Source organism: Musca domestica, unplaced genomic scaffold (assembly GCF_030504385.1).
Source record: "Musca domestica strain aabys unplaced genomic scaffold, Musca_domestica.polishedcontigs.V.1.1 5, whole genome shotgun sequence".
Taxonomy (NCBI): Eukaryota; Metazoa; Arthropoda; class Insecta; order Diptera; family Muscidae; genus Musca; species Musca domestica.
Genome location: NW_026712346.1, coordinates 2,319,155 through 2,341,957, shown reverse-complemented (window position 1 = coordinate 2,341,957; position 22,803 = coordinate 2,319,155). Strand labels below are relative to the sequence as shown.

At 34.4% G+C, this 22,803-nt stretch overlaps 2 protein-coding genes across 4 annotated transcripts; both read left to right on the top strand.

The window, feature by feature from the left end:
- The first annotated feature begins 157 nt into the window (after positions 1–157).
- LOC109612464 (uncharacterized) lies at positions 158–22,066 on the top strand. Its single transcript, XM_059128112.1, has 6 exons — positions 158–552; positions 2,529–2,671; positions 2,847–3,117; positions 7,516–7,658; positions 8,296–10,851; positions 21,484–22,066. The coding sequence occupies exons 2-6, from the start codon at positions 2,536–2,538 to the stop codon at positions 21,696–21,698; spliced, it is 3,321 nt and encodes a 1,106-aa protein (XP_058984095.1). The 5' UTR covers positions 158–552; positions 2,529–2,535; the 3' UTR covers positions 21,699–22,066.
- LOC131804859 (uncharacterized) lies at positions 11,956–21,263 on the top strand. Of its 3 annotated transcripts, none has more exons than XM_059128109.1 (2): positions 11,956–12,277; positions 19,591–21,263. In XM_059128109.1, exon 2 carries the CDS (start codon positions 19,593–19,595, stop codon positions 20,547–20,549), a length of 957 nt encoding a protein of 318 aa, XP_058984092.1. In that variant the 5' UTR covers positions 11,956–12,277; positions 19,591–19,592; the 3' UTR covers positions 20,550–21,263. The 3 variants fall into 3 exon arrangements, 2 of the variants coding, with proteins under 2 accessions (XP_058984092.1, XP_058984094.1); XM_059128111.1 differs by lacking the exon at positions 11,956–12,277 and having other exon boundaries at positions 14,148–20,567; positions 20,950–21,263; XR_009343371.1 differs by lacking the exon at positions 11,956–12,277 and having other exon boundaries at positions 14,182–20,567; positions 20,950–21,263.
- Positions 22,067–22,803: the final 737 nt, after the last annotated feature.

The window sequence follows — 22,803 nt, the reverse complement described above, 5'->3', positions numbered from 1 at the left end:
TATCAACATTTATACAAAAACTTCAAAACACGAATGAAAAATCTTAAATGAAAGATAAAATAAATCTTTGGAGGAAAATCAATAATTTCTTCTATTATCATAAATGCTCTTTTCATGTACTTTCATACAAATTCCTATAAAAATCAACAAACAAAAAATTTGAAAAAAGGAATTGTGTTACTTTGAGTTACGAATATGAACGGGTTGATTCGTGTACCTAATTCTGAAAGCCATCAAAGTGATTAAAAGTGCAATGAGAACATAACATAATAGAGAGCAAATCAATTGCAGTGGAAAGGCCACATAACATGATCATAATTGGCTTTCGATATAAATCGTTTATCGAAAAGCTTGAGAAAGTGCCGTTAGAATTTCTGTACTCACAAAAACCGTTTTAAAAGACGCCATCAAAAAGGTTAGATTATTAACGAAGAAAAAGTTATAGCAAGCACATTGTGAACACCAAAACGCGCCCATAAAAAAATTAATTAAAAAGTGTGAATTACAAAAAAAAAAATTAAAAGTTACAAACAATTTTAAAGGAAAAGGAAGGTAAGTATTTTTGCCAATTTAAGCTTGCCCGTCCGTCAATTCATTTATTTTAGTGAATAAAGTTTGGAACTGGATTACTGTTCTATGGAAATTTTTGGCCTGTTCATTGAAAATTGTTCTAAGCAACAGCAATTCTACCCAGACAATATAATTTTTAATTTAAGTTAATTTACTTTTTTTGGTCTGGGAGTAAAAGTTCTTTTTATAAAATCGGTTCATCGATATTAATTTGCACCCACGCTATATATCTCAATTATGGTTATGATAGCAAAATATTTAGGGTTTCAAATGGACCAAAAACAAATTTTCTCAATTTTTAAGTCCCTCTGCATGTTACAATAGATGCGGAAATTTGTATCGGATTAGAGTTCAGGATAATATTTGGCGGGTGAAATTGACCATAACTTTTGCGTGAAAAATAAAATATCCACTTAACGAATCAAGTCACTTCACTTGATAAATTTCCGCGTCGACTGGTTTATAATTGTGACATGCACAGTGACTACAAAATCAGGTAAAATCGGGGTTTGGTCCATTTCAAAGTACTAATCTCCAGACAATATGCTTTTATTGTGGACTTTACACTAATGAGGACCATAAATGTTACCTGTTGAGGGATTACAAATTAACATATACAGACGGACGAATACGCACAGTTTGATCGACACAGTTCGTTGAGATCGGAAGAACGGTAGGCAGCATCGTGGGACTAGAACCAATATTTCGAGGTTTTACGATCATATAATGTATTTGAAGATATTTTATTCAATGTTATTACAGAACGATTGTTATTTCGTGATTACCTAATTTAAAATTTCGGTTTGTTTGTGCTTGAGTTTTTTGTACCAAAACTTGCCTTTATAAAAAGGCCTTTTTTATTTACTTACTTACAAATACCAATATTCTATTTTTTTGACTTAAAAATGATAGAAAAGCAAGTAAACAAGCAGGTTTAATACCATCTACCATTTGGAAGGAATTTGAATAGTTAAAAAATTCCGTCGAAAAATACCGCTAAAATGAAAACATACGGAATTCGGGAGATACCGTTATATAGGGGTTTTGCGAAAACGTGGAACTACAAAGGTAATCTGCCATAGACTGTAGAACCCGTAAGGAACTTCAAATACGAAATTTGGAATAATTCCTATAAATAATATCTTTTAAATCATTAAAATACAGCATATCGAGAGGAACCACTAAATTAGGGCTCTTCGATGATGTGGACCTGCATAGACAATTTACTGTTATAGGTTGTAGTACCCATGACGAACTTAAAATGCTTTGTTTGAAACAAGTCGGTGAAAATGTCGCTAAAATCATCAAAATACCGAATATCGGGAGGTACCGTTATGAGGGGGCTATCCGAAGATGTGGAACTGCATAAATATTTTTCTGTCATAGGTTTGAAACAATTTCGATTAAAAATGTCGCTAAAATTATTAAAATACCGAATATCGAGAGGTACTGTCATATGGGGGCTATGCGAAGACGTCGACCTATATGGCATATGTTCAATACCAAAATTTCTGCAGACATTATATACATCTGAGTAAAATTTCATCAATCTACTTCATTTCGCTCGAAAGCTAGAGTGATTTCCACAGACGGACATTGCTAAATCAAATTAGAATCTTATGCTGATCAAGAACATGTGTTCTTTGTGGGGTGTAAAATGTATATTTCGATGTGGTACAAACGGAATGACAAACTTAATATACCCTCCATACTATGGCGGAGTGTATAATAAGATTTCTGAAAAGCAATTAATATAAAAGATATTTCCTTTGTAAGCTTTTCATTTCAAATTTTCATAGAACAATAATAGGGCCTTTGGAACGATTTCCAACATGAAAATGCTAGATGAGATCAGGCTTGGTGGTATGAATTCTGGTTCCAATTTTTTCTATTCACACAACTCTACTTAAACACCTAAATTTCTCTTATTCTCATTTTCGTATTGTTTCTCTTTTTAGTCTCCAAATGTTTTCTCTGGTGAAATTTTTCAACGAGGACCTATGGGTCGTAAAATCAAAATCTGTTAGGCAAAACAATGGACAAAATTGCACCGTTAAATATAAAGGCTGTTCCTACTCGGCTATATTAATCCTTGCAAGTGGTAAATTGAACATGCAATATATACAAAAATTATAGTTATGACTAGCTAACACTGTGCGACAATGAATGTAGAGTTGTTTTGGAAAATATTTCCTAATTTCTCAAAATAAAATAGTTGAATTTTTTAATGTTTCAATACAATACTAAAAATATATTTATTTCGAATAACTATACAGATGACATGGAATATCTACACAAAATAAAAGAAGGAGAAGTAATTGCATCTAAAGAAGTTGAACAAATTTGTACAACAACCTATGCAACAAGGGATGAGTTTGTTGAAGGAGCACAAATAAATGATGACAAGTCTGCTTTGAGGAAAACAAGATGTTATTCCCCATCTACAATGTCGGCCATAAGAGAATCCATTGAGAATATGTCCCCAAACAATTCCGTAAAAGATTCATCCTTTAAGGAAATAACCGAGGAACGTTGTGTATCTACAAGGTAAGAAATTAATTACACTATCCAAATAAAATCCAACTTTCCCAAAAATTTGAGAGTAGAGTACCAGTGTTTTAAGTGTTTACATAGTGAAGTAACCAAACAGAGGAACCAAGTTCTCCGTTTCACACATTCCACATCTTCCTAAATTTTACCGACAGCAATATATTCTCTTTAAACGGGTTTGTATCAAGTAAAACTGAAAATTCGCACATATATGTCAGAATAGTTTTAACACATTTTGAGTTACAGTGCAATTCATATGAATTTATAAAAAATAATCTTGCAAAGCACTAGTTTAGAAGTGTAGCGTCAAAGACAAAAATGTATTTCTTCTAAATTTTCCTATAAGCCACCACTCAAAACAAACCAGCATTTCTATTATTGTTAATAAAATACCTAAAATATTGTTGATAAAAACGTGAAAACAAATCATACTTGTTGTATGCTTTTTTTAATTTCCACCAGTTTAGAACTAACAAGTTAAAAAGCAGTAAGTTCGGCCGGGCCGAACTTTGAATACACTCCATCATTTTGGAACGAATTTGAGAAATTTCAAAAAATAAAATCCTTAACAAATTCTGTTAAAAATTTAAAAATACCGGATATAGCCCCTATATTGGGGTCTGTACGACATGGACCTACATAGGCATTTTTTGTTATAAAGCATTACCATATTCAAATGCGAAACTTGAAATAAACGGTAAATAATGTAGCTAAAATCATCAAAATGGACAATTTTCTGTCACAGGCTGTAGCATCCATTACGAACTTCAAATACGACATCTCAAACAATTTCGGTGGTTTTTGTACCTAAACTCGTCAAAATACCGAATATAGGGAGCTACTGATTATGGGGCCTATACAAAGACCTGGTCCTGCATAGACAATTTTCTGTCTTAGGCTGTAGTATCCATTTCGAACTTCAAATACCAAATTTGAAACAATTCCGGTGAATAATGTCGCTAAAATCATCAAAATACCGAATATCGGGAGGTACCGTTATATGGGGGCTATATGAAGACGGGGACCTGCACAGATAATTTTGTCTTAGGCTGTAGTATCCATTTCGAACTTCAAATACTAAATTTGAAACAATTCCGGTGAATAATGTCGCTAAAATCATCAAAATACCGAATATAGGGAGGTACCGTTATATGGGGGCTATATGAAAACGTGGACCTACATGGCCCATTTACGAACTTAACCTGCCTACTGGAAAAATAAAAATGTGTGTAGCTTTCTATCTCCATTCGTTCGAAAGATAGCGTGGATAGTGGACAGACAGACAGACGGACATCGCTAAATCGACTTAGAATTTTACGCTGATCAAGGATATATATACTTTGTTGGGTCTGACATGGGTATTTCGAGGAGTTACAAACGGAATGACAAGGTTAATATACCCTCCATAGTATGGTGGAGGGTATAAAAATGCACACTTTGTTCATCGATTCTAGGACAAATTTTTTCCAAAACCATTTTCCTCTCTCAAATACAGACACTAACCTTCACTCAACACCAAATTTAGTACATATTAGTATTTTTCGTACAATTATAATACACAGAGTACACTAAGTATACAATTTCAGGATTTCAGCTTCATTCTTTCACCCAATAACAAATATAGTACCATAGAGATCTAGGTTTAACTCTAGTTTAGTAAAAACTCTTCAATTTTTTCTAGTGGTAGGTATTTTTAACCTGATCCCGGGAAACTATTTTTTTCGGGTTCAAGAACCGGCCTGGACCCGGATGCACTTACCCTATATGGACAATATCCTACAAGTGGTCACATGATGGGGTAAGTAGTCACGGTTCGGAAGTTATAGTCAAATTATCAATTTTTTTGGACCCGGATTTTTTATAAAACCCCCAAAAAGTCACAAAGGGCCCACTATGTTGGTCAACAAAATTGCCAAATAATAGCTGATACTCTTACATTTCTAAAATGTTACAATTTGTGCTAATACCTTTACTGAGTCCAGATATATGGGTCCTTCCATCTGCATAACCCGATTCTAACCAGTTTATTAAAATTATGTTTTCAATAAAAAAAGCTTTATTTCGCGTAGCCGTCGTTGGATTACAAAAACATCAAATTTAGAAAACTTGGACGTTGGACATACCCAGAGGAGAAAATCTCAAGCCCCGTCCGAAGGCCGGCTTTAAAAAAATGTCAAATTTAGAACATTTTGAAAACATAATTTTAATGAACTGGTTAGAATCGAGTTATGCGGATGGAAAGACCCATATCTCTGGACCCGGAAAAGGTATTAGCACAAATTGTAGCATTTTGGAAAGAAAAGAGTGTCAGCTATAGTTTGGCATCAATTTTGTTGATCCCCATAATGGGACTTCTCTGACTTTCTGGGGGTTTCATAAAAAATCCGAGCCCAAAAAAACGATAATTTGACTATAACTGCCGAACCATGGCCACTTACTCCATCATGTGACCACTATATCGGGTAAGTGTATCCGTTCCAGGCCGGGTATTGTACCCGGACTTTCGGGTAAAAAATCTGGTGTCCCAGGTCCGTCCACCAAGAAAAAAATAGCTTCCCGGAATCAGGGTAAAAATACTTACCTCTGGAAGAAATTTCGAAATAATCGAAGTGTTTTTACTAAACTAGAGACGTTCAGAGAACTTTTCGTACAAATATTGGATGCATTACTAAATCACCGCCAAATCGCAGTCACAGACACCAACCGTGACACACACATAAAATTTCAGTATTTCAGTTCTTTTCTTCATCCTTGGCCGAAAACTTATCTCCGCTTTTCCATTCAAGTTTCAGTAGTGTTGATTGGGACATAATACACATTTTTGTAAACAATCAAATTCAGTTATGTGTTGTACACATGGTAGGCACAATATATTGGAAAGCGCAAAGATAAATATGAGAGTTGATTATAATCTGTGCGCTATTGAAGGAAATATATCACTATGTTCACACGGTAGTTTCACTTTCGATTTGTAAGGGTTTCACACAATATTTATAATAATTAATTTTTTCATTCCCTGAACACAGATCATATCTTAAGACAACAATAAAATTAGAAATATTTATGGTGTACAAGCTTAGCATTTCAATAGATAAATGAAATTTAATAACATTTTTAGATGGGATTTTAAGCTTTTTCAACGCTCTTTCCAAAAGAGGGGACCACAAAGTTGAATCCTATGCTGTTGTCCCATATTGGGCCCAAACTGATATGAAGATATGAAATTTAAAGGCCTTAAAATATAAATGCTTTTCAATATGAGTATTCTAGACGAGCTATTGACGCTCACCCTTGCATGGTACAATAAGCAGGCGAATAGCTTTAATGCGCGTCCCGTAATGTACGTTTCTTCCAATCACTTATTTTAAAAGTATTTTATTTTTAAAAACTATAAATACATACACAAAATTGGCAGAGGTCAGGCACACTTAGAAAAAAAATGTAGTCTGCTAGTAGCTCTATCTTACGTTTTATACCCTCCACCATACTATGGAGGGTGTATTAATTTTGTCATTCCGTTTGTAACTTCTCGAAATACTCATGTCAGACCCAAAAACGTATATATATTCTTGATCAGCGTAAAATTCTAAGTCGATCTAGCGACGTCCGTCTGTCTGTATGTATGTCTGTCTGTTGTAATTACGCTATCTTTCGAACGGATTGAGATAGAAGGCTAAAATTTTTGACAAATTTTTATTTTGCCAGTAGGCAGGTTAGGTTCGTAAATGGTATGTCCACGTTTTCATATAGCCTTCATATAACGGTACCTCCCGATATTCGGTATTTTTATGATTTTAGCGACATTATTTTCCAGAATTGTTTCAAATTTGACATTTGAAGTTCGAAATGCATGCTACAGCCTGAGACACAAAATTGTCTATGCAGGTTCACGTCTTCGTATAGGCCCCATATAACGGTACCTCCCTATATTCGGCAATTTGATGATTTTAGCGTCATTATTCACCGGAGTAGTTTCAAATTACATATCTAGAGTTCGTAATGGGAACTACAGAAAATTGTCTATGCAGGTCCAGGTTTTCGTATAGCTCTGATTTTTGCTATATTATTCACCGTTTATTTCAAGTTTGGAATATGGTAATGGCTTATGACAAACAATGCCTACGTAGGTGCACGTCGTACAGACCCTAATATAACGGCTATATTCGGTATTTATAAGATTTAAGCACAATTTTTGTCGAATGTTATCTTTTTCGAAAATTTACAAATTCGTTCTAAATGGTGGAGGGTATTCAAAGTTCGGCCCGGCCGAATTTACTGTTTTTTACTTGTTTGTTGTAACATGTATCGTTGGCCGTTTCACCTATATTTAAATTAATAAATATTCTTCAACTCATGCACTGTTCATGAAATAAAAAAAATCTGTTTGTATTTCAGAATAAATAAATTTTCTTTGGTTGCATTTCACAACAATGAATTACATATTGTCGATTCAAAACGCATTAAACTACGTGAAGGAGAGAATTGTACGGTTAATTTTAAAGGATGTTTCTATGCAGCGCGATTAATATTATCAAGTGGTAAGTATAATGAACAACTTGTAAAAAGTTCCGATCGTTGGTCGAAATGACACGAAAAAATAACTATTGAAGAAATTTTAATAAAAAAAAGTACAAACATCTAAATCATTAGTAAAATATGCCTATTGGGGAGAAGAATGTGAGTGATTTTAATTGCCTTTATCCTAATTCACTTTTCCGTAAACCGCACTTTAAAGGATACATCATATTTTTTTATAAATCAAAGCATAGATTTGCAGTTAATTTAAATCACATATTTAAGTGAAATCGAATGAACATTTTGTCCATTAAACTTAATTATTTCTTAATTTTATTATTATTTTACTTTCTTTTTTTTTATTTTATTTTTTTTAATTTTCTGAGAAATAAATTATAAAACGTTAATTATAGGTTCAAAACAGCAAACGAAAAAATTTTCCTTTATACAAAACCGTCCAAAAAGAAATAAAAAGTTTCAGAGTCGTTATTTCTAATCCAATTTTTGAGTTCCAAATGAAATGGCGCATCTATATCTAAAACATAAAGTTTCCAATTGGCATGTTTTTGCTTTATTCACTTTAATAACGGCTAACTTCGGGGCCTATTTCAAATATACGAATTCATGCTTACGACAAATACTAACAACATAATCTTCTAGATGATAAAATATATCTCTCGGAGATGAAAGATATATATGCAGTTCAAAGTTCTTCAGTGAAAAAAGATGAAAATACAATACACCAAGCAAGCGATGCCTCAACAGAAAATTCTGGTTGTCCGGTTCCAGGTTATACCAAACCTATGTTATTAAAAAGCCCTTCAAGTTTGTATATTGAAGAACAACAATCAGAAGATACGGATCAAGGCATACTGCATAATAGCGCCCTTTATGATTCAGTGTCGTCTTCGGTTGAAAACCTTAGTAAGAGGTCAGAAAATGTATTTGACGAGGGACATAATTCGTCGTTATCATGGCAATCGAAGTCGTCTCCCAGGGCAATTTCGACTGATAATGTTTTCATTGAAATAGAAATACAAACAAATCAAATGTTCGAAGAACACACTCCGTTAATAAAACAACCATCTGCTAGTAAACCTAATAAACATGACACAAAAACTACTGACGATTCATTCAATGAAAGCAGTAGTTTTAATTTGGGAAGTCATAAAAATTCGACAACGATAGAAACCTACGGGGAAAACCCCAGATTGACAAATATTCAAAACAACTTGCTTAGCTTGACAAACATCAGCACATCTCAAGCAAATGACGAAAGTTCATCTGGACAAGAATATTTGCCCGATTCTACAATGGAAAATACAACCATAAATGCCAGTTCTTTTTTGGAAATTTCCGACACATTAAACATTGCGCAAGTTTCCGTGCCACTTTCAAATCAAAAGTCAAAAAAACACTTCTGTATTTTTTGTAAAACTCTACAAACTAAAATTGCAAGACATCTCTTTTTAAAACATAAAGGCGAAAAACTCGTTAAAATGGCAATGGCACTTCCAAAAAAGAGTAAAGATCGCCTTCAAATAATTGACAAACTTCGAAAACAAGGCGATTTCATTCACAACACATCCAGAGATCAAAATACAGGCACACTGATTGTTCTCAGACGACAACAACAAAATGCGAAACACAATCCGGATGACTACGTGTGTTGTCCAATGTGCAAAGGCTTTTACCGAAAATACACAGCAAGGGCTCATGTCCGCAATTGTAGTAAAAAGAAAAATCAAAGATCCAATTTTATTGAGGGCCGAAAACTGACACAGTACTTGCACCCTGTAGCAAATCGGGAAATGAAAAGTAGCATATTCCCAGTTCTACGTAACGATGAGGTAAGCCAGGCCATACGCTACGATGAACTAATCATTAGATATGGGAACAGGTTATCTGAAAAACTATCGCAAACCCACCATCATGATCAGATAAGATCGCATATGAGACTACTGGGGCGGTTTAAGATAGAGTTAATGAAACTGGAACCGGAGATCACCGAGTTAAAAGAAATGTTCAAACCGTTCTTCTTCGATCAAGCAATTGAAGCTTTACGAAATACAGCCAAATGGGACTTCACCAAGGGATTTGCTACACCAGCTGTAGCTACAAGTTTGATAAAAAAATGCGCGAAAATACAAGGAAATGAGTTTATAAAAAAACAACAAAATGATTTAAAAACTCTGCTGGACAATTTTGTTTCTCTATGGGTGGATGAAACGCCTACGCAGATTAATAGAAAAGCGATCGAGGACAGAGAAAACAAAAGAAGAACAAAAAAAGTTAATTTGCCCAATAAAAAAGATATAAAACTACTGTACGATTTTCTAAGATCAAAAATGCTACGTTCTATTGGAATATTAAATAAAAATTTTTGCTTTCAAGCATGGAAAGATCTAGTTGAGGCAACTCTAATATGCATTCAAGTTTTTAATCGCAGAAGAGCTGGAGAAATAGAGAGACTTACAATTGACAATTTCAACAATAAAGAAGAAATAACAAATAGCGTAGAAGCTGGTCTTCTCGAAAAAATGTCGGAACAATCAATTAAATTTGCTAAACAATTTGTGAGAATATCTTTACGGGGAAAATTAGGAAGAACGGTGGGCGTTCTACTAGATCCCATGTGTTTAAAGTCAATCAACCTTATCATAAAATTTCGAAAAAAAGCTGGAATACGCGAATCCAATCCATATATATTCAGCGCCCCGGGAAAATCTGGTTTAGCTAAAATGTATTATAGAGCATGTCCATTATTATCAAAATTTGCATCGGAGTGTGGAGCTTCATTTCCTGACGACTTAAGAGGAACGAAACTGCGAAAACATATAGCTACATATACATCTTTATTAAACGTTCAAGAATCTACTGTGGAAAGACTAGCAAATTTTCTTGGACACCACAAGGACATTCACAAAAGCATATACAGAATACCAGTCCCAATGGCCGAAATAACGACTGTATCTAAAATTTTATTGTCCGCGGCTGGTTGCAACGTTAATAACAATTACAAAGATAGCACTCAGGATGATAACTGTTTTTCGCCCGAATGCCCTGAAATGCCGGGTAACACGGAGTATGGAGTATTAGATGACAAATCATCAATATCTAATGACAAATCCTCAACATCTGATGACGAATCATCAGCATTTGAAGACGTTGAAGAATTACAAGATATAAATTCGTCTAAAGAAAGAAAACGAAGCAGTAAGTTAAACACAAAATGTTTAGATCTAAGATTTTTTTTACTTGTCCTTGTGAATCTAGTGAATTACTACCATGATACGAAATCGGAAGGCTTGGTTGTGTCGCCAAACTATTTCAATGTTCCTAACCAATGACATTACCGTATTCTACTTTCTACATTAATTTCTATTTACTTTCTTTCTATTTATGATATTCTACGTGTTCATAATATTGCTATTAATTTGCCCAACACTGTTGGTTGAGCATTTACCGGCGGCCGCATAAATGGCATCATAACAAAATGATGTAAATAATGTAAATACATACACATACACACATACATTTATGCAGCCACCGGTAAATTCCAATGCTGAATTCTAATAACTAAGCATCGTCAACAGCCAAAACAGGTTTGATGTGACGATGCAAATTTGGCAATAATCAGTTCTCATGTAATTACCGTCGCGAGCGCAAGTTTCCCCCCCGAGTGACAAGTGTCTGTGCAAAAATAAAAGGAAAAAAAAAACTAACAACATTTATATATTACAAAAACCAGTGAACATTGAAATACAACAAAAGGTATCAAAATTACGAAAAAACAGAATATTACAAAATTATCTATGTTAAACAAAAGCTTTCTACAAATACAATATACAACAAAAAGAATAATTGTGAAACTAATTGCTAAAACTTACCTGCTAACTTAAAACTTATAATTAAGATAAAACTTAAAACCTATTGAATTACAAACTAAATATAATTATCTAAATAAAGCAAATCTTATGAACTAGTGAAAACTTAAAACTATTTTATATCTAAAATTGCACTACCCCAAAATCCAAATAAAAGAACTAAAAATTAAAAGAAAAATATTTCTTATAATTTAAGAAGTCTCAAGGCAAAAAAGGTAAGAGCCGGATCAAAAAGTGAAGTTTTTTAAATTATTAAAAACAAAAAAAAAAAACTTGTGAGTGGACGGACAAAAGAACAGTGAGAAAAAAGAAAGTGAAATAGAAAAAAATACAGTGGGGTTAAAAAATAAGTGCTAAGTTAAAAAAGTGTTGGAAAAAAAAAAAAAAAAAAAAAAAACTTTGGAAAAAAATTGAAAAAATTTACAAAAAATAGACAGTACACAGTGCAACAAAAAGTTAAGTTACACAGTGCTACAAAAAATTAAAATTTTTTAAAATTTTAGAAAAATTTAATTTTTTCTTCAATTTTAAAAAATATAAAATCTAAAAAATTATTAAAAAGTTGAAGAAGTTTTTTATACAAAAAAAAGAAGACAATTCACAGTGACACAAAAGAGACAATATTCAGTGGAAAAAGGCAGTGGCAAAGGAAAATTGCGAAACAACCACGACACGGAGAATTTTGGAGCCAGCAGTAGGACGGACACACGCAGCACAACAACAACAACAACCGAGACCCAAAACCCAAGATCAAAGTGAGTACTCGTGAAATTTTCTTTTTTGACACAAAAGGGCATTTCGGGAGCAAGCAAATCTTCAATATTTGCATTGACCCGCATATTCCCATAATTTGCAATAACACTTTGACCCATATTCAAAGCTGCTAGTTGCCAACTCTGACACAGTGACTGAAAATTTACCAATTTTGAGCCATTTTTCTGGACGGACAGTTGGCTTTTGACCCGGGAAAAACAGGCAGACATATTCTTTTCTGAAAAAACGGGAATTTTCAGCCATATCCAAATATATATATACAAAAATTTTGGAATTTTCTGAACGTGGAGTTCAGGTGAATACATAAGCGCCATATTGACACAAATACATAAGCTTTTAATTTTGGAAAGTTGGCGTCACTAAACTTGGCAAACATATAAACGCCATATTGCAAAAACTATATACAATTTTTTGGAAAAAAAGCGTCACTTGCAATATATAGTCGCCATATTTTTTGGAAAAATTTGGCGTCACCCGAATACATAAACGAGTAAATAAAACCCGTTTAAAAAATAGCGTCTGGTGGACAGACAAAAAAAAAATAACCTAAATTTTTTTTGAAATTTTTGCAAGCGTCTGGTGGACAGACATACATTTGAAAATTAAACTACAAATTTTTTGGAGAAAAAAATTGACAAACAAGCAAGCGTCTGGTGGACAGACATACATTTGAAACTTAAACTACAAATTTTTTTGAAATTTTGGAGAACAAATTTTATATCGGAGTCCGGTGGACAGACATAAAATCGATCCCATATATTTACAATTTATATTTTTATTATAATTTTAACCTTTTTTCCCATTTAGCACAATATCTATTGCTCTAAGGAGCTTAAAAATTTTTCTGTGACCCAAAATTAATTTCTTGCATTTTTCGCAGAAATATTTTGCTGGTATACTTTTTTTGATTTTGTGACACATAACACGACAACTTTTTGGGAAAAATTTCTTCATTGACATTTTTTACACTTTCTTGAATTTTTTGCTGAAAATATTTGGATTTTGACCCAAATTATTTTCTTTTGCAATATTCTGCTGGGACAAAAAATTTTCTGCTGAAATATTTGGACCTTGACCCAAATCAAATTTTTTGGAAATTTTTGCTCAAATTTTTGGATTTTTGACCCAAATTATTTGTTTGAAATATTTCTGCTGAAATATTTGGATTTATACATACATAATTTTCTCCAATTCTCGTTGCGAATTTTATCGAAAAAATTTGGCGAATTTAGAAAATTTGTTGAATCAGACAAATTTTCACAAGCAATAATCAAAGTTATTGGCTTTTTAAAAATAAAATCCTCCTGTCATAGGATATTAAGTGATTTTAACAAAAATTTAATTTTTTTTTGACAACCCAACACACATTTTTACTTCGTTGAAATTTTTTTGGACTCTCTGAAATTTTTTGGAATTTTCAACTTCTCGTGGACAATCAAATTAGACTCTCGTTTTTTTTGAAGAAATTGTTTACTGCGCAAACCATCTCTGGTAATTTCTGCTTTGCAATTCTCGTTTAAACACTTTTGTTTTAAAAACTTTTGATTATTTGTCGAATTGCAAAAATAAAATCCTCCTGTAAGTGGACTTTAAGAGATTTTATTTTCCTTTTTGCTCATTTTGGCGAAATTTTGACCCTTCTGGTAACCCAGCAAACATTTTTAATCAAGTCAGTCCGGCGTCAAATATAAAGAAAATTTTTGAATTTTTGGAAAAAAAATTTTAATTATTGAAAGGAACGAAATATAATTTGACTCAAACCAATAAAATAGGATCGTTTTCGTCGACAACTATTGAGAAAAAAACTTATCCTCATTTTAACAAATAAAAATTTGGATAAAAGTTTAAATTCTAAACCAAGTTAGTCCTTTTCATTGGGCAACTTTTCTTTTTTGTAAAACAACAAAATTTCGTAAAGGTTAACGCTCAGTTTTCAAAATGGATAAAACATTAAGCGATAAATTCACAAATTGCGTCAACGATCTTCTGGATTATATTTCAATTTTTTCAATAACCAAATCTGATGACACGGTACATACTTTGGAAACAACACGAATGGAGTTGGACTCTGCATGGGACCAGGTCAAGAGAGCCTACATAGACTGTCGGGATTATGTTCCAGAAGAGGAAGGAAAGCCGATCGATAAAAATAAACTGAGAAAGCACTATATGGATACCATGGGATCGTACAAAAAAGCGCTGAGTTCAATAAATGGACAAATTCAAAATATTTTGGATGAAAAGACACAGGAAAAAATGGAAAGAGAGTCAGAGATGTCACAACAAGGAAGGGAAGTGGATTTCACAAACGTATCGCGGCTACCTCCATGCGATACAGACACATTTAAAGGTGGTTACAGAGAATGGCCGACTTTCAGAGATCTATTTTCGGCAATTTACATAAACAACTCAAAATTAAGCAATGTCGAAAAATTATTCCATTTAACGCAGAAGACAGCAGGAGAAGCTAGAGAAATTATTTCACATGTCCCACTAACTAATGATGGATTTACATTAGCATGGAAAAATCTCACAGATCGTTACGAGAATAAAAGAATGCAAATTAATGAAGAAATCAAGACACTTTTTAATCTACCTGGAGTTTCTACTGAATCAAGTCACTCTATACAAAAACTACAACGCACTGTTAATAGCAGCATTCAGACACTGGGGATGCTTGATGTCGATGTTAAAGGATGGGATCCGATTTTAATATACATTTGTTCAACAAAATTACCTAGAGGCTTTTTAGAAGAATTCGAGAACTCATTAAAAGATTGTAAACAAATTCCAAAATGGGAACAGTTTGACGCTTTCTTAACAAACAAATTCAAAACTTTGGAATCAGTTGGTAATATAAAGCCCTCTACATCGAAATTTGCTCAACAAAAACCAACTAACAATTACACGCCTAGATTTTTGAAAACATTTCAAACAAATGTCTCAAAAAATACAAACAACTCTGGAGGAAGACCTACTAATGTAATATTACCTCAACAAAATAAACAGAAAAATGCTCAAACTTGTCAAGTCTGCAAATCAAATCATTTCATAAGAGATTGCAGCGAATTTTTGAAAAAGAGTGTGAATGACAGAATTCACATCGTGAAAACTTCACACTTATGCTACAATTGCTTGTCATCAAATCACGGAGTAAAGGATTGCAAAAGTCGCTTTGGCTGCCGTATTTGTACTATGAAACACAATACTTTGTTACACAAGGGAACGGAAACCCAAACAACCAACTCATACCTAGCTCGAGTGGAAGCACGACCTAGTACTAGTGCTGCTGCTCTTACAAATCAAATACAGTCCACTACAAACCTAGAACCAACTACTATTACTACTTTGACCCTCCAAGATAAGCAAATTAGTGAGCGACAATCTGGAGGAACGCTACTTTTCACAGCAATAGTACAAATTGAAACCAAAGGACAACTTTACGATGCCCGAGCTCTAATAGACTCAGGATCACAATCCACCTTTATTTCGGAAAAGATGAAAAACTTTTTGAAGTTACCTACACGGAACAACTTAGTTCATGTCACTGGCTTAAGTCAATTTGTTTCTGAGACTTCAACAAAATCTTGCTTGTTTACAATGAGATCCAAATACGACCCTAGCTTTAAACTGGAAGTCTGGGCTCCAGTTTTAAAGAACTTACCTTCAAATCTACCACCACAGAACTTAGATGATTCACAACTTCGAGATGTAACAGCATTAGAACTGGCTGACCCGAAATTTTACGTTAGTCAACCAATCGATTTACTTATTGGAATGGACATAGGACCATTAATATTCACAATTGGAACTCCAATGAAAACATTTGGATCAATTTTAACACAAAAAACCAAGTTTGGATGGATAGTTGGAGGACCCATACCAGGAAGCATCCTTCAACGAAAACAAATTTCACTTTTAAACACAACTTCAATAGAGAAAGTACTTACACGTTTTTGGGAGGTGGAAGAGACCCCTAAAAAAGTTTTACGGTCAGAAGAAGACCAATTTTGTGAACAAAACTTCATTGAAACAACAATACGGAACAAGGATGGAAGATATGTGGTGACTCTCCCATTCAAAAAATGCGAGGAATTGGGGAATTCCAGAAACATCGCCCTAGCTCAATTCTACAGAATGGAGAAAAAACTTATGAAAACACCAGAGATCAAAGAACAATATGATGCCTCAATACTAGAATACTTAGAACTTGGTCATATGAGGAAAATCAATCCGAATGAAATAGATAAAATGCCAAATTATTATCTACCACATCATGCAGTAATTAAGCCAGATCGAATCACGACAAAGTTAAGAGTCGTCTTCAATGCTTCTTGCCCATCATCAAACAAAACAAGTCTCAATGACATATTGTTTCCGGGACCCATTTTACAACAAGATTTGGTACTACAAATTCTAAAATGGAGATTTTTTAAATATGCCTTCAATGCAGATATAACAAAGATGTATCGCCAAATACTTTTGGATTCAAAGCAAACGAAATATCAAAGAATTCTCTTTAGAAAGTCTCCGGAAAACCCAGTAGAAGATTATGAGCTGCTAACAGTTACATTTGGAGTTAACTGCGCACCATATTTAGCATTGAGAACTCTTCTTAAACTAGCAGAAGATGTAAAAGAATCATACCCTAGAGCCGCAAATATAATTTTGAATAATTTGTATGTTGATGATGTATTAGCTGGCGGTCACACTGAAGATGAATCAATAAAAGCTCGAAAAGAATTAACTGCTGCTTTAGACTCTGCCGGTTTTACACTAATGAAATGGGCATCAAATGATCGAAAAATAATACAAGATATTCCACATGAACATTTGCTACCACTCAATTGGCTAGACATTTCCGAAGATGCTTCAACTAAGACCCTTGGAATTCGATGGAATATCTCAGGCGATTATTTTTCGTTTACACCACCCTCAATGGAAAATAAAAATGTATCTTCAAAACGAGAAGTTTTATCAACGATAGCCAAATTGTTTGACCCATGTGGATGGCTGGCACCGGTAGTTGTCGTAGCTAAGTTAATAATGCAACAAATCTGGCTAGACAAAATTGACTGGGATGATCAATTAAAGCCAATAACACAAATGAACTGGAACAATTTTGTCAAAAATAGCAAAGATATTGAATATCTCAGAGTTCCTCGATGGATTCAATACACGCTAGATGGTTCTGTAGAGATTCATGGATTTTGTGACGCATCAGAAAGCGCATATGGAGCCACTCTTTATATTCGGGTGGAAAATACTGACCATACCACACATACATTCTTGCTAGCAGCAAAGACTCGTGTCGCTCCAATTAAAAAATTATCAATACCCAGACTCGAGTTATGCGGGGCAGTATTACTATCAAAGTTAGCAAAATCCATTGTAAATAGCCTACAGATATCAAAATATTCGACACAGTTTTGGACCGATTCTACCATCGTCTTAGCATGGTTAAAAAAGCCTCCTTGTCATTGGAGCACATTTGTTGGAAATAGAGTCTCGGAAATTGCTGATAATGTTGGACAAGAAAATTGGAGACATGTTGATTCGGAAAATAATCCAGCTGATATTGCGAGCCGTGGATGTTCACCCGCAGAGCTAAAGACTAGTGATCTCTGGTGGCAGGGACCTCAATGGCTCAGAATGCCAAAAGACCGTTGGCCATCGTATGAAATCCCAAATGACACAAATTTGGAAGCCAAAACGGCAAAAGTCATGACCCTTTTCGCAGAAAAGGAAGACCCTTTAAAACATTTCTCCTCTTTATCTAAGGTTTATCGATCATACGCATATGCTCTAAGACTCTGGAAAAATTCTGGGGTAAATAGACAACACCTTCGCACTTCAGCAAACGACCTTACATCAGATGAAATCCAAGATGGAAAACGATCTTGTATAATTCGTACCCAAAAATTCGTATATGCAGACGAATACAACGCACTTATGAAAAAGACTCAAATTTCTCCTTCAAGTCCTCTCTTGACACTCAACCCGTTTCTAGACTCAAAGGGTATTATTAGAGCAAATGGCCGATTGGTACAATCGCCAGCCCTTACCTATAGCGAACGTCACCCAATAATATTACCACATGGCGCAAAACTTAGCAAATTATTAGTCGAATTCACTCATAAGATTACTTTACACGGGGGTAATCAATTAATGACCCGAGTATTAAGGTCCGAATTCTGGATATTTGGACTCAAGTCGCTTATCAAACAAACCATACGAAAATGTCGAATCTGCTTAATTCACAAAAAACAAACCCAAACTCAAATCATGGCGTCGCTACCACCCGAACGAACTTTTCTTTCTCGACCCTTTACAAACACAGGGGTAGATTTTGCAGGACCCTTTAACATTAAAAGTTACTCAGGAAGAGCCTGCTTTATTACAAAAGGCTACGTTTGCATTTTTGTCTGTTTCGCCACTAAGGCTATACATTTAGAACCAACAAGCGATTTGTCGACATATGCCTTTCTTGCCGCTTTTTCTAGGTTTATTAGCCGGCGAGGTTGTCCGTCTTGTATATTTTCGGACAACGGAACAAACTTTGTGGGAGCGGTTGATCTATTAAAGCGAGATAGACTAGCTTTCATGAAGAATATTCAAAATAGCACAATTCAAAATAATTTCACTCAAAATCTTACTTGGAAATTTATTCCTCCTGGTGCTCCGCACATGGGCGGCTTGTGGGAAGCTGGCGTCAAATCATTTAAAACTCATTTACGAAAAAGTATCCCAAAAATGAATTTCACTTTTGAAGAATTTACAACTATTTTATCAAGAATTGAAGGCTGCCTTAACTCACGACCCTTAAGTCCTGCTAGCGACGACCCAAACGACCTTTCCCCTTTGACACCTGGTCATTTCTTAATAGGAACACCTATTCTTACCCCAGCTGAACCAGACATTTCAGATACAGATTTAAGCTTAGTCAATCGTTGGAAAAGACTCAAAGTTATTTCACAATACTTTTGCAACAGATGGAAATTAGAATATCTTCACGAACTTCACAGAAGAACTAAGTGGAAATATGAAAAGGAGAACATCAAAGAAGGAGATTTAGTTGTCGTAAAAGATGATAGATTGGCTCCGCATGAATGGAAGTTAGGTCGTATCGAAAAAACGTATCCAGGTAGTGACCAAAATACCAGGGTTGTAGACATACGGACGGCAAGTGGCAACATTAGCAGACCCATTACAAAAATTGTCAAATTGTTTTCCGACTGACTAGTCGGATTCCCACTCAAAAAAGAATTTAGTACTCGCCTTAATTTCTTTTCAGATATGGCCGCTTACTTGCCCAACCAGGACTGCCGTCTGGACGATCGCAACCGTAGCCCAGACTCACCTGCCCGTCCAACAGCAAGAAGCGCCAATCGACCCATACGGCCCATCCATCGACCCAGTTCCACATCCCCTGAAAGGCGACAGAGAAGTCGATCCGACGTAAGACCCCGCCAACGCCAAGAAAGACCTAGCTACTGGCAATACTCATGTGGACTATGCCAAGAAGACCATGCCCTCAGTGCCTGTGAGAGGTTCCGCCGGCAGACGCCCTTCCAGCGATATGAGACCGTGGAGCGTCGGGGGTATTGCCGAAATTGCCTGGCGAGAAGTCATTTGGCCCCCGACTGCCCGTCTTTAACTGGTTGCCGGAGATGCAACGACCGGCACCATACCCTATTGCACGGGGCGTCTCAATTGGAGGAGGTATCCCTAAATATAGAAGCCGTCACCACCCCAGCTTTCGCGTGGGACTTAGTATTTGTACCGACGGCTATGGTACGCATAACGGCCGAGGGTATGGAGGGTTTCAGCATGTTGCGGGCCATAGTTAGCCAATCGGCGACGATGTCCAAGATCTCATATGCAGCTTTCCGTCGCCTGGGTCTGCAGTCGCGGAGCTACAAAGGGGAGCGATTCACAACCTTCACAGTTTCGCCCCGCCGCACGAACAGTACTTGGAGTCTGAAGGTAAATGCCGTAATAATCGAAGATCTCCCAAGACGCATTTACTCAGACCCAATACTAGAAGACCCCACTAGATGCTTCACGAGCTACGCTTTAGCTGACCCTGATCCCAGAGGAAATAGTCCGATCGATGTGGAACTGGGAGCGGATACGTACTCAGCCATAAGGAAAGATGGGTGTACAGCAGCTGGAATTGGAGATGTCCTGGCGTACAATACTCAACTGGGCTACGTGTTTGCTGGGCCAATCAAGAACATGCCGATGAACTAAAGACCGAGGATCCTTATGGTATATTAGAAATGAATACTTACACTTGTCATTCGGGGCCCAGAAAATGTTCATAATATTGCTATTAATTTGCCCAACACTGTTGGTTGAGCATTTACCGGCGGCCGCATAAATGGCATCATAACAAAATGATGTAAATAATGTAAATACATACACATACACACATACATTTATGCAGCCACCGGTAAATTCCAATGCTGAATTCTAATAACTAAGCATCGTCAACAGCCAAAACAGGTTTGATGTGACGATGCAAATTTGGCAATAATCAGTTCTCATGTAATTACCGTCGCGAGCGCAAGTTTCCCCCCCGAGTGACAAGTGTCTGTGCAAAAATAAAAGGAAAAAAAAACTAACAACATTTATATATTACAAAAACCAGTGAACATTGAAATACAACAAAAGGTATCAAAATTACGAAAAAACAGAATATTACAAAATTATCTATGTTAAACAAAAGCTTTCTACAAATACAATATACAACAAAAAGAATAATTGTGAAACTAATTGCTAAAACTTACCTGCTAACTTAAAACTTATAATTAAGATAAAACTTAAAACCTATTGAATTACAAACTAAATATAATTATCTAAATAAAGCAAATCTTATGAACTAGTGAAAACTTAAAACTATTTTATATCTAAAATTGCACTACCCCAAAATCCAAATAAAAGAACTAAAAATTAAAAGAAAAATATTTCTTATAATTTAAGAAGTCTCAAGGCAAAAAAGGTAAGCCTAAAAACACTACGTTTTTGATAGATTAACTATATATTAATTTCGTACTATCCATTGAGACACAAACACCATTTCGTTCTTTATCTATGATTAAATTTAAAACAAAAGTTAGCAAGTGGTAGCAAACTGCTTGAATTTACTTGTTTAGAATTTTATTAATAATATTTATTTTTTTAGCTTCTCCTTTTGGGAAAACAAGAAGAGTCAGATGGACTAGGGAAGAACGAGAAGCTATCGAGTCAATTTTTGGTGATCCTACTACTTTAGAGAAGTTACCAACTTTTAAACAATGTGCAGATGCAGTAAAACATAAATGTCTAAACCGGCGAACACCAGCTCAGATTAAAACATGGATTAACAATCAACAAAAAAAGTGGCAAGATTCCACTTAATTCATTTATTACATGTAAGATACATAAACTCAGTTGTTTGTTGAGTAAATACACTAATAATTTCGATTTAGTTATTTGCAATTCATTGAAAATAATAATTTTTAACCATATGATGAATTTCTTTTTGAATACTACTCTTGTACGAAATTCGATGATGAATTCTACTCTTGCCATTATTGAAACCTATTAATACTATTAATAAAGAAATGGTTGTGGATGGAAACCTTCAATTCACTTAATTTTTCATCAAAATTTATTTTTCATCTTAAATAAATATTTTACTTTTGCAGAGCAAATGACCATAACAGACCTAAACATGCTTAACTAAAACTAAATAAAAGATTTCAACTAAAGTTATTTTCAATATTAAATCAAAAGTAAAAAAGAAAACTTTTTAATATTTATTTTTGTATAAACAATATTTATATATATATATTTATGTGAATTTGGGCTTTCCAATGAATAACATTAAAAACAGATATGTAATAAACTAAAACATACTATTTAAAATGTATTGAAGTTTAAATTACAAACATTACCAAAATACTTATGTAAAACGTACATATAACACATATTTTTAATAATATTTAATTAAATATTTTATATAATTTGTAATAAATTCTATTTTTAAAACATTTTTTGAAATACAATTTTTGTCTTAAGTACAATCTGGAGTTTTCTTTGTATTCATTTAACATTGGTAGATTTATCTCTGGTGATGATGCATAACATAAACCTGTTTTATTCCTCTGTAAACATATATACATCGGGAATGAATTTTTAAAATGTAAAAAAATTCCATTGAATGCCGTGTCAGAAAAGCGGCGTCTGTTATTATTCATTTGAAAAAGTAGCTAAAATGTTCAAAATATCGAATATTGGTAGTCACGGTTATATGGGGCCTATACGAAGACGTAGATCTGCACAGACAATTTTCTGTTTAGAGAAAGTAGTACCTATTGCGAAATCTAAATTTATATTTGAAATTATTGCTAATAATTAATAACACATACACTAAATATTATCCGATGTCCATTCGAAGTGGACCTAAACTCTAAACCCATTCAAGAATTACTCCTCGATTGGACTTTTATTGTGACCTCTT